The sequence below is a fragment of the Lepisosteus platostomus genome, chromosome 26 (genome assembly GCF_059453375.1).
Source record: "Lepisosteus platostomus isolate fLepPlt1 chromosome 26, fLepPlt1.hap1, whole genome shotgun sequence".
NCBI classification, from domain to species: Eukaryota; Metazoa; Chordata; class Actinopteri; order Semionotiformes; family Lepisosteidae; genus Lepisosteus; species Lepisosteus platostomus.
Window position 1 is genome coordinate 7,911,568 of NC_142636.1, and position 17,601 is coordinate 7,929,168.

General features: G+C 55.7%; 1 protein-coding gene across 4 annotated transcripts in view; it reads left to right on the forward strand.

The window, feature by feature from the left end:
* The first annotated feature begins 652 nt into the window (after positions 1-652).
* Positions 653-17,601, forward strand: part of pi4kb (phosphatidylinositol 4-kinase, catalytic, beta) — a 32,590-nt gene continuing 15,641 nt past the window's right edge. Inside the window, exons 1-2 of one of the 4 annotated variants that reach the window (XM_088620598.1) lie at positions 653-820; positions 12,920-13,923. In XM_088620598.1, the coding sequence (XP_088476724.1) occupies positions 12,940-13,923 (984 nt within the window). In that variant the 5' untranslated portion in view covers positions 653-820; positions 12,920-12,939. Of the gene's footprint in view, positions 821-1,059; positions 1,366-12,919; positions 13,924-17,601 lie in introns of those variants that run through there. The other 3 variants (XM_088620597.1, XM_088620599.1, XM_088620600.1) reach the window with 3 other exon arrangements.

Consider the following 17,601-nt stretch of genomic DNA (forward strand, 5'->3'; position numbering starts at 1 on the left):
GGGATACAACGACGCGATATTAAGATGCCTTTGTGACTCAGGGGTTGAAAAACGGCAGTCTAATTTTTAAGAATTGTAACACAATTTAATAAGTTGGGTATACAATATCAGCGCCACAAGACACTTGCTGCTGTAGTTGAAGCGGAAGATTGCCGCATCAGTTGCTACGTGTCTGTGGCGCGTCAACGAGACGTGTTTGAATTCCTGTGATTTTCTTTTCCATCCCTGCAATAGCACCATCGCCAAAGATACACCAAGTTAACTAACTGCCACTTCTCTGGGGGGGGGGGACCCAATCTATCCCACTACTCTTTTCAGGCACATCTTTAGACAGCCTTCCGATGAAGTCCCACGAAGCCAGTTGGGGTCCTTAAAAAAACAACAAAAGTTAAATGTCCCTGAACGAAAACGTATCATTATTTATAATTGTATACTATCTCCCCGATTGAAAATGTTATGTTTGTAGATCAAAGTTCAGTGAATTGTGCTATTCCACTGCTCACTCGAGCGAGTGGAAGGATTGTGAGACGGACGCCATTTTGGCTCAAGGAATCACCATTTTTGCTGATCCCGCAGCACAGCACGGCAGAGCCAACATGGCGTTCGCAGGACTCTAGTTTTCGGAAGCATCACTTCTCTCAAGTCTTTTTTAGGACCAACAGGCGCTAGCGGCGGGCAGACTCAGGCCTGTCAATTCAGCAAGAGTTGCTGGAGAGAGAAACTCTGGGAGACGATTGAGGGGGATTTGGCAAGCGTTTACAAATGGAGGTGAAAACCTGCAGATAAAAGAGATTTTTTAAACACCCCGATTACCGAAGAGGTAAGTCGTTTTTTTCCCTTGGTGTATAATTTAGCCGGTGAAACTGTTTTTTTTTTTATGTCGCTGCGCTTTGATCCATCAGTCGGAGACGCCGACCAACTGTAGTGCGATTGTTGATGTGTGTGTTAAAATCACGGCACTCGATGGTATCGGGGACGGGGAGTGGGCTCCGTGACTTCTCCCGGCTGTGGCACCCGTGTCTCTGCGTGGCTTAGTTGTGAAAAGAGACGGAGAGCGGGCGGCGGCGGCGGCGGTGGGGGGGGGAGAGGGGGGTTTCCCGGGGACGCGGTTGATAAACCGGGCGACTTGTCTGAAGTTGAGGAGGATGCACGGCAGTCGTGGTCGTGACGTGGTGTCATCACTCTTCCTTGCGTGGGGACGGGACACGGGAAAAGCGCGACCGTGCGAGCGGAGCTGTTTGTGTGTGTGTTGCGAGTCTGCCGGCCGGATGGGAAAGCGACTCCTCAGTTTCCTGAGCTTCTGAAGGGGGTGAAGAGATCTCGGTTCGGGGGGAAGAAAAATGGTGAACTGCGACGCCTCTGTAGGTAAGACATCATGGGTGCTCTTTTTATTTCTGTGTTTTGTTCTGTCTATTTTGCTGTCCTGGTCATCTCCTGCCACCGAGCGGGTTATTTTTCGGTGCGTCATTTTAAAATCCTCTAGCCTGTCCCAGCGAGCGCCGTGTTGCCTCTCCAGACACCCGAGCCCGAAGCAGAGGGGTTTGGACAACGGCTAGGGAACCGGTTGGTGTCTGAACCGCAGCTCCAAAGCTAACGAAGGATTTCCCGAATAATTCCGGCTGCGACAGACGCCAGACAGTTTCTGTGCCATCCGTCCGGCCTGCGGTGAGCTTCTCTTGTCGCGTCTGCGTCGTTCAGGCGCTGTCATTTTTTTTTTCTCCTGGAGTTCACTTCTCCTGAGCAACACGGTCACGACTGCAGTGAATATAACCCGTGATTAGCCCTCTCCCCCCCCGCAGCTCAGTGCTTATTCCTCTCGGGAATGGGAATCGACAGTGAAACCCGTGCTGTGGACACAAGTGGAAACTTCTGGCAACGCTTTGACGGGCGGGAACAGGAGGCACGTCTTTACGCGGAGGGTGGTGGAGGTGTGGAGCAAGCCAGCTAGGCGCTCCGTTGTGAAAGCCGGTACGCTGGTTTCTTTCAAGAAACAGCTGGTGGAGGGCTGGGGGTCTATTAACTAGGAGCTAGCCGACAAGCCTGCTGGGGGTGACAGGCTCCCTCTCATTTTGGGTCGTCCGTCTTGTGTCCTTCTTCATCTAATGGCGGGTGGTGGTGTTGTCCAACATGATGATATGGCAGATGTAGCCAAAACTGAGTTTAAGACAGTCCGGTGGTTCTCGTACAGCAGTGGGAACCTTTGTGAGGGTCCCCAGAAGCGATAGGGATTAGTTTCACCCCTGGGGTAGGCAGCGTGTAAAATCGGCACTCTTAGGCGAAGCTCCTCCTCCGCGCTGTGTTGATGTGCAGTTCTCTTTGAGTGTTTTATTCTGCCTAGGAACAGATGAATAATTGTTATAATCAGACTCAAGAGCCTCGTTAAGAGCCCCCCTGCCAGAAAAGATCCCCTGCGATCTAGTCATCAGTAGTACTGGGACTGATTCTGCTGGAAGAGGAGTGGGAGCAGGGGGCAGCATGGCTGCCTCACAGCAGCTGGGACGCTGGATTCGTTTCCGAACCTGGGGGTGCTGTCTGTGTGGAGTTTGTATGTTCTCCCCGTGCTCGTGTGGGCTCCCTCCCGCGGTCCAAAGACACGTCGGGGGGGGGGAAATGGGCCTGGTGTGAGAGTGTGTCTCCGGCTGCCCTGCGGTGGACCAGGGCCGACCCTGCCTTGCTCCCATTGCTTGCTGGGATAGGCCCCGGCTCGTCAACAACCCTGAACTGGACAGCGGGGGGCTGGAGAGAGTGGCGAATCCCGTTCCGGTTTTGCATTTCTAGCGAGGTTCGACTGCGCTGCGAGCCGAGGGCCTATTCGTTGGTTTGAAGCCGCCTTCGCCGTCTCCCCGGCGATCGACCCTGCCTCGGAAGCCTGTCTGGCGGGCGGCCGCGGTGCTGAGAGAGTCCCGTGTGTTCAGGCGGGCCGGACGTGCTCTCACACCGTGGGCATCCTCTGCGGCCGGTCTGTTGCCCTGGGTCGCGGCTTTGGCGAATGTTTCTGCCGACCTGCAGCTCGGGCCGGAGCCTAAATGGAACTGCTGGAGCTGACTCTGGGGTTTGCTGTACCGCAGGGTAACATCTTGGGGAAGCCAGGATCCAACGATTTCCTTGTTCGCTTACTGTTTTGAAGCGTGGTAGGCTGGCAGGGAATCCCTTCAGCTGTTCTGACTCCCTGTCGCGAGTGTGTGTGTGTATTGGGGGGGGGCCCTGACTCAGGGGGGCGTCTCGGGCAGTTATTGGGAAGCGCAGCACCGCGCGCCTGGGAGTGATCTGTCAGGAGCCGCCTCTGTCGTTCCGTGGGAGAGCCGAGACACGGAGCGCGGGGAGGAGGGGGGCTGGTGTGTCTCCCCGGCACGACTCCGAGGGGGGGGTGTTTTCACAGGCGCCCAGCCGGGAGTCTGGAATCACGGAGCGCCAGCTGTTGGCCCTCGCGTCGGGGGTGGGCAGAGCACGGCGCTGTTTGAGGGCCTGGCTTTCCAGTCGCTGGTTGAGACCGGTCGTTACTCAGAGCGCCAGTTGCCAGTCCAGGATTTTTGATTGTTTTAGAGGGCGGCACGGTGGCGGAGTTGTCATCATTGCTGCCTCGCAGCACTGGGGGCCTGGGTTTAATTCTGGAGCTGAGGGTGCTGTCTGTGTGGAGTCTGCATGTTCCCACCAGGTTTGTGTGGGTTTCCTCCCGCAGTTCAGAGACACGCTGGCAGATTAACCGGCCTCTGTAAAATTGCCCCGGGCGTGTGAGTGTGTGTGTTTGTGTCTCTCAGCCCGGCGACGGTCTGGCGTCCCGTCCAGGGCCGTACCCCACCTTGCACCCACTGCTTGCTGGGATAGGCTCTGAATCGGAGAGAAAATGGGGCGTGGCCCACAGGACGTCACAGAGACATCAAAGGAGAGGGAAAAGTAACGCAGAGAGTCAATAAAAGGGTTTGCTGCAAACCGGGCAGTCATGTGTGACCCTGTCGGCAGCTGTTCTGTGTTTACAGTGAAGATTTTTATACAGCGCCTTTTAAAAGTGGGCGGCTGTGGGTTGCATTGCTGCCTTTCAGCCCTGAGGCCCTGTGTTCAGTTCCAGACCTGGGGTGCTGTCTGTGTGGAGTTTGCATGTTCCCCCCTGGTTCATGTGGGTCTCCTCCCACAGTCCGAAGACACGCTGGTGGGTTAATTGGTGTCTGGGAAGACTGGCCCTGGGGTGAGTGTCTGCGAGTCTGTTTCTGTGTGCCCTGTGACGGACCGGTGTCCCATCCAGGGCGTATCCTGTCTTGTGCCTGTTGCTTGCTGGGATAGGCTCGGCTCCCCCCCGAGACCCTGACTTGGAAGAATGCGGTCAGAAAAAACGGCTGGCAGGACCCGTTGAAAGCCATCTCAGCGTTCTGGGCAGAATAGGAAAAGCAAATTTTAAAATGACTAATGCGATAAATCGGAGATCATACACTCTCAAAAAAGACTTTTTGAAAAGGTCAGCCTCTAGGCTTAAAGCCCCCTGTGTCTGAGTCTGATTTCTCCAAGCGCAATTAGCACCATGTCGCCGGTTTGAGAAGGGCTGACATTAGGGCAGTAGCAGGAAGGGGTCGCAGGAAGAGGCAGCTGAGAGATCCCAGGTACTGTCTGAACAGATGGGGTGGGGGGAGAGACTAAAGCTTGCAGAGAAGTGAAAACGAGGGGTTTTAATTGGCTTGCAGTGGAGGAAGTAGCTCTGAGATGACGATTCTGCTTGCTAGGGGAAGGCAGTGGGCACATGGGGGGACAGAATTAACAAAGTGAAACTCTTCAAAAGTAAATACACAGCTCCAGAGCAACGCTGAATTATACACAGAAAAAGAGGAAACTGTAGGACCTTGCAGTGCTGGAATTGAGTACAAAGAAGAGCTGGTAACTGATGGTTGTCTTTCCACTGTAAGAGATTCTGACCGAATGTGGGGACTGCAGTGTCTGCTCAGTCTGCGGCTCGTTCACAGTATCTGTAACCAAAGGTCCCGCATGTCTTCGGCATTTTGAAAGGAAACACAGGGATCATTAAAACTGTGGTTGGGACAGGAGATGGTCCAAGTGGCCATGGAGCTTTGGGGAACTGAGCCTGTCCTTTGGAATGCAAGAGGGTACTGCTGCCTGTTGAAGTGGTACTTGAAGTCCAGGGTTCAGCCTGTGTGAAATGTTGAAGACTTCAACAGGGGAGATTAAAGGAACAAGAAAAAAAAAGACAATAAGAAAAGCTCCAGATTAGAAGGGCGTGCTCAGCCTGTCTTGCTTGCTCAGTCACTTGCAGTTAACGACTTGTTTCTTAAAGGTTCTGATGAAATTATTGTCAATTTGATGGCTGTGCAGTTTGTTGCCGACACCTACCACCCTTCATGTAAAGACAAACTTCCGTTTTTCAGCTAAAAAACCCGCGCTTTCTCTTGAATTCCGTTTGTGCCCCGACTCTTGTTCCTGAGTGTGTTGGACCATCCCTCCCGGTCACTTTCATGACCCTGATCGCTTGTGTCCTCCTGATTCACTCCGAGTGACGAGCGAAAGATGACGTTCCTGTCGCCTCTCTGTGTGTAACAAACCCCCCCCGGCCAGGATTCTAGTCCCTCTTTATAGAACTATCCAGTTGATCAATATTCTTTGGCGATAATGTAACAGGAATTATTGCTGATATCATAACTGAGGTGCTGTTGTGTTACCTTTTCTTCATGAACCCTATAATCGGCACTTTCTGCTGTTCACTGTAGCGCCTTGCCATCCTTGTGTTTGCTTGCATTGACTGGGACCTGTGAGGGGCAGCACAGACTTGATTAAACCAGGGCAGCGGAGCTGGGGGCGGGGGCCCCTGCCCTGTGCTGTGCGGTTCCCCATTCTCGTGTCCGCACACCCCAGCGCTGGCGCCGATCTGCAAGAAGAGGAACTTGCCGAGAGGAAGCTGCGTGGGGGTTGCAGCGCGTGTGCGGGGGCACCCGATGTCACACCCCAGCGGCCAATAGCCAGAGGCGACAAGCGCGCGTCGCAGATCTGCTTCCCTCCTGTACACTTCCCCTCCGGGGGGGTGGCATAATTGAAAGTTTCTTCTTGCCATGTGGGGAAAATATCCCCCCCCCCCTCCCCCAAAAAAAAGTCACATTGGAAAACGATCCCATCCACAGGATCAAATGATCAGGCTGTCGGGACCAGGCGCTTGTGTGTTTGTGCCTGCTCCTTATTGTTCCGCGGTGTTGTGGCGCTCTCGTTGCCCCAGCAGCGCCAGCCGGAGCAGGAGGAAGTGCAGGGCGCGGGGCTGCCGGCTCACAGCTCCCCTGGCGCTGAATGACAGGACGCCATTTTGGTTGTTTGAAGTCCGGACCCCGACGTTCGTTTTCGGGCTCCTCTCTGATGTTTGCTGTGACGCTGCTGGCTGGGTGAGGAGGGTTTCAGGGTTCGAGGGACAGCTTTCGTACGGTTCCCGAAAATCTCATTCCCAGGGCGTGAAACTCCTGCTGGCTTTGGTACTAACTGAGCCCTGATTTGAAACTGTTTTCAAAAAACAGGTTTTATGTGAACTCTTTCGTTGTTTTTGGTTCCTGCATGTGTAGGACGTGTCTTTTAATGCTGCATTTCAAAGGTGACCTAAGATCTTAAGCCCTGGAGTGGAAACAGTGGTGCAGTTCAGGACTCCTTGAAGCCGAGAGCCCAGCTGAGATGCGTGTCAGCTGCTGTTGGGGTTCTCGGGACCAGGATTGGGAACCCCAGCTTTAAAGTGTCTCCCGGTGAGGACCTCCCGAAGGACTAGAACACCCCCTCCCCCTTCCCCCATAAAACTCACACTTAAGGTCTAAATACTGGAGCTGGAGATGTTGTTTGCACTATCGGTACCACCTGTATTGTAAAACAGTGTAAAACGCAAAACAGAAGTACTCCTCAGTTATTTTAGAGTAATCTGTAATCTCGATATGTAGAGGCCAACGAAGGTATTGTTTATTTAGCCTCATCACATACAGTAGGTTACGTGTCCTGTCTTGCTCTGAAGTAAAATTAGCCACGTTTCTTTAAACTTGTGAGTGTGTGCTTACAGAATGGCTTGTCCCCAAATTCGTGATGGGTGAATTGTTGGTGGTGATCAGCTGATACCTCCCCCGATGAAGACGAGACAAGAAGGGTAGTACCATCTGACACTTTACCGGGGGGGGGAGTCGGGAGTCTTCTGGCTTGCAGGTCAGACTTTCTGGTGCCAGCACGGGAGTGGAGTCCAGCCTGTGGGTGCAGGCTCAGTCTCTCTGAGCTGCTCTGGGCACCTCTGGGTGTGAGATTCCTCACCTGGGCTCTGCAGTTACCAGTGCGGTCCACCCCCCCCACCGCCGGCTGGTGTGTTCCAACAGGTGCTGGTCCTGGAGATGACGTAATGACGCTCCTTAGTCGCTAATGTCTTGCAAGCTCCTGGGGGAAAAAGAGGAAAGAGTGCTGTGATTGGCCCACCTGTGGGATGTTGGATGAATTTTTGGGCTTCATCGCCAGGCCTGCGCAGATCACTCCACAGCGTTCCGCTGCCAAGAAGTCACTCCCTTCCCATTGTCGTACAGCTGTCGGCGTGGCCGACGTTCTCCTCGGAGTAAAGCGAAACCGTACAAAACCGCCTCGTTCTTCCCAGGATGCCTCTGTTTAGTACAAGTTTTGCAACAAGCGGAATGTTCTCCCCCAGAGGATTAGAGTGCCCAGGGCTTCGTGTGTGGAAAATGACAGTGTTCCATGTTGCTGATTTGCGGGGAGACCCCTCGAGAGAGTGTGGGCTCGTGTGACGGGCGGAGCGAGGGGAATTCTCTCGTTTCTTCTGGCCGGTAAGGGGAGCTGAGTTTTCGGGGCGCGGTTGCTGATCGTATTAACGGCCGGTTGAGGTTTACGCTGGGGCTCCTGCCAGGCTGCGGGGATGTGCGAGGGGGAGCCCCGTGCTCCGGAGCGGGAGTATCCCTGCCCAGTGTCGCGATCCGTCTGTCTGGCATGTTTTACGGCTGCCGGGTGCAGCTGAGCCCCCGAGGCTCGAACCTGGGGCCTGGGAGCTTAGCCTGACCCTGTCCGGGGCCGAGAGGGCTGTGCCACTGCGAGGGGCTGTGCTCAGGAGACGGGAGAGCAGGATGGGAACCAGTGACATGGCTGATCTGTGATACTAGCATGCAGTCAATAGCATTGAAATAATAACTCCTCACACTTCTATAGCGCTTCTCTGGACCCTCCACTCACAGTGCTGTACAGGTCATGGGGATCCCCTCCAGCACCCCCAGTGTGCAGCCCCACCTGGATGATGCGCCAGTCCGCCCCAGCTCTCAGTGGGGAGGAGAGCAGAGTGATGAAGCCAGTTCAGAGAGGGGGATGATTGATAAAGGACGGGGGAATTTGACCAGGACACTGGGGTTACACCCCTACTCTTTTCGAGAAACGCCCTGGGATTTTTTATGACCACAGAGAGTCAGGACCTCAGTTTTACGTCTCATCCGAAGGATGGCGCCTGTTTACAGTACAGTGTCCCTGTCACTATACTGGGGCCTCGGGTCCCACACAGACCGCAGGGTGAGCGCCCCCTGCTGGCCCCACTCACACCTCTTCCAGCAGCAGCCTCAGCTTTCCCAGGAGTCTCCCCTCCAGGTACTGGCCAGGCTCACACCTGCTGAGCTCCAGTGGGGCTGCCAGCTGGGAGCTACAGGCCTGTTGAAATCCAACATGAGGACACCTCGGTTGGAACCGCTGACATTTTGTTCCGAGCGGGGTCTGCCACTTCTTCTCCGGCCATTGTTCCTCGCCAGCAGCTGCTGTCCTGCGCTGTCCGGCTTCCCCATGGAGACGAGTTACCATTCCGGCGACAGCTGAACTCACCTGAGTCAGGATGACGGCTTTCTGGAGTTCACACGCGTTCCAGTGGGATTGCGTTACACAGACTGGAAATCAACATTAATGGGGGGGAAAATGTATTGATGGGAAAGGTTTTGGACGAGAGGTTCAAGTGTTTTCCCCCTTTTCTGCCTTTTAAACCGGGCTTTAGGAGTCCAGTGTTTTAAGAAACCTGATCAGGCAGAGGGCCACCGGCTGAGTTATTGAGCGTGCGTCCTGGCTTCACAGTGGATTAAATATTCATCTGAGTGGAGAAGGAGTTTGGGTTTTGTTATCATACGCAGGCCTCTCTCCTCACCCCCCTTTCTCCTTTCATGTGTACAAGTCACCCCGCAGTGTTCTACTACCAGCAAGTCCTTTCCTCTCGTGCAACGGGCGTACACTTAGCATATTCTCCTGAGAACGCAAAGAAATTGTACGAAATTATATCAGTAGTCCTAGGATGCCTCTTTGAAGAACTCCAGAGGTGCTAGAAGCCACAAATCACAGGTTTTTTGGGGTTTATTGTAAAGTCTGTCTTGACTGTATTGTTCAGGAGGGCGGTGTCTCACTGTAAGCAAGCGTTGCTTGTTTAAGATGGAGAGTCCGGGGTGTCCATTCTCTCAGGCAGGCAGGAGCTCTTCACACACGGGCTGGATCTTCGAGGGCAGACAGCTTGAGCCGCGGCGCTCTGCTGGAATTCACTGTGGCCGCAGAACCGCACATCCGCACGACAAGCAAACTGCTACTTGAGGCGATAGGTGTCCAGGGTGTGTACAGCTGTGAATCCAGGCTGTGAGAGGAGATGTGCCTAGCCCTTTTAATTCAAATCCTAAGGGGGTGTCGATACGGTCAGCCCCTCTACACTTGAGATTTGATAGTGCAACAAAGACATGGGGGTGGGGGGGGCAGTGTTGGGAACTCAAAGGCAGTTCTTTAAGGTTGGAGGACACACAAAGAGTGGCGGGTGTCTGGAACAGTTGTGCCTGTATTCTCCGTGCATTGCTATGGGATTAGTGTCTGTGAGGGTTGGGTGGAACTGGTGCTTACAAATTAAATCCTGTTGTAGGATGGATTAGAAAGGGGGTCTCTGACCCAGCTCCTGTCATATTTCTTCGTGTCGGAAACACGCGAGTTATTGATTATTTAGGTCACTGCCAGAGAACATCCCTCCCACACTCAATCTCTGTACTTTGTCCGTCTTTTTTTTTGTGGTCTCAGCTACCTCTTATCTGAACGTCTGGCTTATTTCTTTCTTTCTGCCGTACAAAATCTTCCTGACATGTTTGCTTCCTTCTCTTCCTCCTCTGGGAGATCGCGGGACCGTGGAGTGGTCCTTGTGGGCAGCTGGGATTCCGGTCTCCTCCCGGTCACAGATCCCGATCTTCATATCCCGACCGCTTCCTAGATTTTCGCTCCAGGCTTGCGTCCCTGTCCCCGTCGCCTGCCGTCCGACCTGCCGAGCTCCCAGAGTCCCCTCTCGGAATCCCCCCGGTTTCGATTTCACGCGGCGGGGGATGCCGGAGGCCGGGCTGTCCCGGCGAGACGCGGGCCGCTGTGTGGTGTTTTTCGGGATTACGCAATGGCGAGGAAGGTCACGTCACTCCTCAGACATGGCCGCAGCTGGCTGGGGCTCCGCTGGCTGCAGCTGTCCCACGCCGCCCAGGGGAGGAAACGGGGGGAGAATAATAATCATGTAAGGAATTATTATTAACGTAGCGCTTCTCTGGACACTCCACTCAAAGCTCTTTACAGGTCATGGGGATCCCCTCCACCACCACCAGTGTGCAGCCCCACCTGGATGATGCTCCAGTCCTCCCCCCACACACCAGCTCTCAGTGGGGAGGAGAGCAGAGTGATGAAGCCAGTTCAGAGATGGGGGTTATTAGGAGGCCATGACTGGTAAAGGCCAGGGGGAAATTGGGCTAGGGCACTGGGGTAACATCCCTAGTCTTTTCAAGAAATCCCCTGGGATTTTTAATGACCACAGAGAGACAGGACCTCAGTTTTACGTCTCATCTGAAGGACAGCACCTTTTTACAGTATGGTGTCCCCATCACTACACTGGGGCCTCAGGACCCACACAGACCGCAGGGTGAGCGCCCCCTACTGGTCCCACTAACGCCTCTTCCAGCAGCAGCCTCAGCTTTCCCAGGACATGTGTTCCAGTGGGACTGAATTAAACAGACTGGATTAAGAAATGAACATGAATTGAGGGGGGGGGAGTTAAGCTATAGGAAAGGTTTTAGTTTTAGAGAGGTGGGCCTCTGCTCCAGTTGGAGCCCCTCTCTCCAGTGAGGCGCTGCGCTGCAGAGCCCCATGTGTCCACAGATAAAGGCTCAGGCCGGACTTCCTTTGTGCGCGGGTCACAGGAGTCCTTGCTGTGACCCGAAACCCCATCCCACATGGGGTGGGAATTTAGTAGGGGGGAGGGTGCAGTTTTCTCTGAGGGCTGTGCGGGGGTGCAAGTGTGATTATCACTGAAGAAGCTGCAGGGGCGCGCAGCCTGCAATGGCTGTTGGCAGTGTCGGAGAAGTGTCTCACTCTGCACCTGCTGCGGTCAGCTGTGGCAGCTGAGCACTCCCACCTCGGCATTCCTGGCTGCAAAGGGGCCGTGACCCCGGATTGAACCAGCACCCTCCGGACTTTAGGACCTGACCTGTGTGCTGGACGACGTGTTATCAGTGAGTTACCTGGACGTACCTGATTTAGAGGTGTGTTCTGGGGAGCTGCACCCTAGTGACCTCTGCGTGGTGGAAGACGTGGGACAGTGCCCTTGCCTTCGCAGTCGGCGAGTGAGGTGTCCTTTCCTTTTCTGGGAGACTTCATACTCCTGGTTTGGTTCTCGTTTTTTTTACGCCCCCATAACTGGAGAAGTGTTTTCTCGGTCTCGTGTAACAGAAACAGTTTTGTTCTTCCCGGCCTGCATAAAATCAACTCCAGAGCTTTACAGTATTAGTGTTGAGGTGAAGAAAATAACCTGTTTTTTTTTCCCCCCCAATGCACGCTTATGATCTCTCCGGCCTGGTGCGTTTGTGTGTGTGAAGACACAGTGTCCTTTTTGCTGCAGAAAATACTGAATCATTGCACCTGAAACTGGTTACATGATAGACAGAGATCTTGTTTTGTGTGTGTGTGTGGAGGGGAACTATTCAACAGTCCAGGCTATAAGAAGAATAGATCTGGGATCAGATTGCATGGGTACGCAACAGTATGAGAAGTAGGGCCTCTCAGTTTACTTCCCTTGCAGGAACAGAGCACGGAGCACCCTGATTACTGTGCAGCGGGTAAATATTTTCTCGTTTTGCGTCATGCTTTTGTGTTCTGCAGATCACACCGGGGGGCTCGTTGTCCGATTGCAGTCGGGGTGCGTGTACCTCGTGCCCGCAGCGCTTAACGCAAGCGTGTTCGGCCGTGCGTCATCGAGCTCGGGGCCCGGGGTGGCGGCGACCCACAGGAACACGAAGGCGGGCGCCTTGCAATCGTCCCCCCAATCCCCCAGCTGGCCCGTCTCGGTATCGGGGCCAGCCACCCCAATCGGGAGTTGTTGCACAGGGGTTTGATGCCCCCTGAGGTTTCAAGCCGTGTGTTTCAGTTAACTGTTTGCAGGTGGCTGACTGATGGTGGGGGGGGGGGGGCGCGCTCTTGCCGTGCAGTCGTCATCAGGGTGAGGGGAGGGAGCTCAGCGAACGGGTTCGAGGCAGGTTTTTTTTAAAACCAATCAGGTTTGACCGCTCCTGTCGGCCGAAATCGGAAGCGGAAAAGAAGGACATGGGAGATGGGGGGTGGGGGGGGGCGCGCCTGCCCGTCTGTGGGCTGCCATCCCGAGTCGGGAGCACGCTCGGGCTTGGGCTCGGGCCCGGCAGCACATTGGAATTACCGACAGACACATTTCTGTGTTTTGGTGAGCCCGATGTTTAATGAGGTGACCGTCGCCATTGACCGGCCTCCCGGTGGTGGCGGCTCGTACCTTGGGGCCCCGCAGAGCCCCCGGTCTTGTTGGGGTTCACGATGGCCTGACAGCAGCACGTGCCCCCGTGTCCCCGAATCCGATCCCTCTGCTTGTAACCCGACCTTCTTCCTAATTGGCTCCGTCTCTCTCTCTCTGTTTCAGTGGCCTCCATTGGATCAATCATGGGGGACGTGGGCGTGGAGCTGGCCCCAGCCCCAGCCCCGGCCCCGGGGGACCAGCTGCAGCCGAGCCCCGCCTCCTCCTCTTCCTCCTCCTCCGAGGCCGGCAGCGAGAGCCCGCGGGGGGGCAGCCCGCCCCTGGACGTCATCTCGGAGGGGCTGGGCGAGCTGGGCCTGCTCATCGACCCCGAGGTGGCCAAGAAGGCGTGCCAGGAGGTCCTGCAGAAGGTCAAGCTGATGCACGGCGGCGAGGCGGAGGCGGGGGGCGGCGGCGGGGGGCCGGGCCTGGTGAACGGCGGCCCCGCCGGCGAGCCCGCCAAAATCCGGGAGGAGGGAGAGGAGCCCCAGCCGGGGACGGTGAAGAGCGCCCGGCGGAGGCAGAAGAACAACTCGTCCAAGCAGTCCTGGCTGCTGCGGCTCTTCGAGTCCAAGCTCTTCGACATCTCCATGGCCATCTCCTACCTGTACAACTCCAAGGAGCCCGGCGTGCAGGCCTACATCGGCAACCGCCTCTTCAGCTTCCGCAACGAGGAGGTGGACTTCTACCTGCCCCAGCTGCTCAACATGTACATCCACATGGACGAGGACGTGGGCGACGCCATCAAGCCCTACGTGGTCCACCGCTGCCGCCAGAGCATCAACTTCTCCCTGCAGTGCGCCTGGCTGCTGGGCGCCTACTCCTCGGACATGCACATCTCCACGCAGCGCCACTCGCGGGGCACCAAGCTGCGCAAGGTCATCCTCTCGGACGAGCTGAAGCCCGCCCAGCGCCGCCGCGAGCCGCCCGGCTGCCCCGCCCCGGCCTCCTCCTCCTCCTCTTCCTCCTCCGCCTCCTCCTCCTCCGCGGGGCCCCACGCGGAGCCCTGCCTCTCGCCCTCCAAGCGCACCCACCAGCGCTCCAAGTCGGACGCCATGGTGGGCATCAGCCTCAGCAGCAACCTCAAGCGGACGGCCAGCAACCCCAAAGTGGAGAGCAACCAGGACGAGGTAAATGCCAAACTGGGGGGGTCCCGAGGGGCCCCCCGCTCTTCATTGCCAGACTGGGGGTGTTCTGTAGGTCCAGCCATCGCTGCTGCTTGCTTGATTGTTTTGCTTTGTAGCTGTGAGCTGCCGAAGAGCTTGCTCTGTAAAAAACGCTAAGAGACAGGCTAATCAGGCTGTGCCTGATTCGAGGTTTCTCGGAACGTTCCGAGCTTTTTCTCGATGCTTTGACTTCCCCCTTTTCCCCCTTTCGTCCCGCCCATCGCAGGGCTGACGGGATCCGCCGTCGGACGGATTTTGAGGATCTTTAGCAGAGGAGTGTAGGAGTGAGGAGTGTAGATTTCACTCCCATTCCTACCGAGGTGCAAGTGAAAAATGGCAGGAAAAAAAATGGCTCTTTGAAGGGCTGCCCCAGCCGTCTCAGCTTCGGGAGGAAGGGAGATCCGCGTTCCTGGTGCGACGCTGGGGACGGGCTCTTCTCTGGGAGGGAGGTCGGGGGCGAGAGGGGGCGTCGCCTGGATGGGGGCACGGCCCTGTGGCTTCTGGAGCAGCTGGCTTTCTGGCAAATTCCAAGCATTTCTCCGAGGGAAGGGGAGGGGGGAGACTGAGCTTCGGGATGGCCGAGGAATCTGTGGGAGGTGCTCCTGGGGGCGAACGAGCTCGGGATTCCTCGGTGTTGATTCAGAGCTCACGCCTGAACACACGGTCTCCGGTCTGGGGTGGGCGGGGCACCTCTGTTTTAGATTGGTAAAACAGGGTGGGGATAGGGTTGTCCGTCTCGTTCTGCGTAGAGGATCTGGAAGGCCACGGTCATCTGGAATCGATACCTGGCCAGCTGTGCTAATCTGATCTGCCCCAGGGGTGCCGGAGACAGAACAGCATGTGGCCAGGCTGCTGACACCTGGTTTAGATCGTTCTCCGGTAATCAGCCAGCCTCCTCCCCCTGCCCCTTCAAGGCAGAACTGCAGGCCTGATCAGTGGATCAGATAAAATTCCGCCAACCCACGCTGTCCACATGACCACCCGCAGTGACTCAACCACACTCACGTTCACCTACGGTTCCCATTCTCCATGGCCACGCCAGGACTCTCCTTGCTTATCTGTGACACACACAGCCAAACCTGCAGCCTTATCAGTCTGAAGCTGGATGTCCTAGTCCTGGGATCCCTCCCGAGTCTAAAGGTTGTGGAGCCCCTGCACGGTTTTTCAGCTTGATCTCTTAAATTGGGGGATGGAGCTGGGGTTCAGTGGCCCACGTGAAATTTAACCGATGAGTCGGCGTCAAGAATGCTTGGCTGGGTAGTTCCCCCTATCCTGGACAGCTTCGAGGTTTACTGCAGATGTTTAGAAAGCTCTTGGAGAGCATCGCGTTTGAATCCAGGTGAAAGAAAGGGTGTGTTTGGTACATTGCCGTTAAGGTGTAAGTAATTTAATTAGGAGCTAAGTTGCGACAGGCAGCAGAAGAGAGCAGGGTGTTGTAGTTCGTTATAACCTGTTTGATTTTTTTGTTTGATGAAAAATCTCCTCTTGATTTTTAAGGCTGAAAGGACATCTCTCCCATTTTGACCAAGTGCTACGTAGTTTGAGGCAGTGCTAATTTTAGGATCAGTAAAGGTACCGACCTCAGATTTCCTGAGACGACTATTACTTCGTAAAACGATTTTTCTTTTAAATGTGAACTTTTTACTGTGGTATTTTACGCAAACAGAAATGTAAATAGAAGGGGATAAGTCTCATTACATTCAGAGTGAATTGATGCATTATGTGAGATGACTGTATATAGGCTCAGCTGTAACCCTTTAAGGCACTCCTGTGATACCGTGCTGCTCTGGCCAGAGCAGTACAAGAACAGAGGGCAGCTAATAAGCCACAGGTCATGTTTGAGTGAACTGGAGGGTCTGACTTAGCAGGTTACCGCGGGATCACGGGAAATCCTTCTAAACAGCGTTATGACGCCGCTTGTTCCAGGCACCCGCCACCCTTTGTGTAAAGAAACGCCTCCAAGTTCCACTTGGCAGGGGTCAGAGGCGGTGGGGGCTGCGCTGTGCACTCCGGTCGAAGGCGGTGGCTGTTGAACTGCGGCAGAGTCGCTCGCAGGGGCTGGCTTATAAGCGCCGGTCTTTGAAACCAGCCTCGCGAAATGAGGTTCTGAGCGCTGCTCTTCGCTGTGAGGTGGAAGGGACCGTGGGGCGTGTCCGGCAGCCGGGAGGAGTCCAGCCAGGACGAGCCGGGCCTGGCGGGAGGTCCGGTTGACCTGTGCAGGGGCCGGACACTCCCCTGGCCGGGGGGCTGGGCCCTGCCTCCCCCCACCCCCACCTGTGTCCCTCTGGCACCCCGTCTCCCCCGGGGGTGGGACAGCGGGGCGATGGAGGCGGCCCTGTCCCGCCCTGGCCAGCAAGGAGCCAAGCTGTGCCGGCTTGAGATTCCCGGGATTCTTTCAAGGTGGTGTTGGGGGGGGGTGCTCTGCCCCCTCCCTCGCTTCAATGCGTCCGTGCTCCTCTTGTTTCGTTTCCTCTTCCCTCTTTCTGCTCCGTGCCTCTATCTCCCTCTGCTTTCTCTTCCCTTATTTCCCTCTCGCTCCGGTTACCCTCCTCCCCTCTTTCTTCCCCACTCCTGTACCTCTCCCCCCGCCGTGGATCGCGGGAGGGTCAGCCAGCCCCATGACATCACCCTTTTCGGCTGTGCCCGTCGCCGTGGTAACCGGGTCCCTGGCTTCGCTCGGGCTCCGGTGCTTGTCAGCGCGGCGGGCGGCGGGGGGGGGCTGTGTGTGCAGCAGGCGGGGGGCCGGAGTTACAGAGAGGGGGGCCCCGAGCATCTCCTGCTGGGACACGCGGTCCTCCTCCACGTTGTGGAAGACCGAGTCAAAAGGTCAGGACAGTGACTATACGCGGGAAAGGTTTTCTGTTCACACCTAAGACCACCGTCTAAAGCCTGTGATTCCTCACACCCATTCAACCAGAGAGAAATGAAACAGATTGCAGGATGCCAAATGGCATCTCCCTGTCCTGGTTGTTTGACTTCTGACACTGCCCCTTTCCCTGTATGTTCCTTTGATATGTTCAAGTCTTGCCTACTTTTAATGTATAAAAAGGAGAGTATAACTTCAGTCCAGTGAGCATGTCTTAAGTGCGAGGGGAAGCCCTATCTCTGTGATGTGCTCCCCTTCAGCTGATTGTATTAAAGATCTCTGTTGACAATCTCCCAGCCTGAGTGAAGGCTGAGTTTTCTTCCACAACGTGTCGCAGTGCGTTTACTGATTCGACAAGCGCGAGCAGGGGTTCGTGTGCAGACCCGCGGACGTGGTTCCGATGTCTCCTGTCTGACACGGGGAGCAGGTCCCTCGGCCAGGGGCTCTGCGAGCACAGCAGGAGTCCACGAGCGGTGATCTTTTTTTCTACACCAGCGGGAAGGTGTAGAATCTTCTCCCCACCCCCCCCGTCTGTCTCAGTTTCTCTCACATGCTCCTCTCCTCCGTGTTTTTTTTTCTCTGTCTCGTTCGGCGGTCGGTCACGGTGCCTCTTCCTCCCCCCACCACACTTTTCCCTTTTCTCTTTCCTCCCCCCCCCGCCTTCCTCCCAGAGTCACATGAGGGCGATGGCGTCCTGCCTCGTGACGCCAGCGCGGCTCGGATGCGTCAGCAGGGTCCCAGGTCCCTCCAGGGAGACGGCCCTTCCCGCTGGTGGT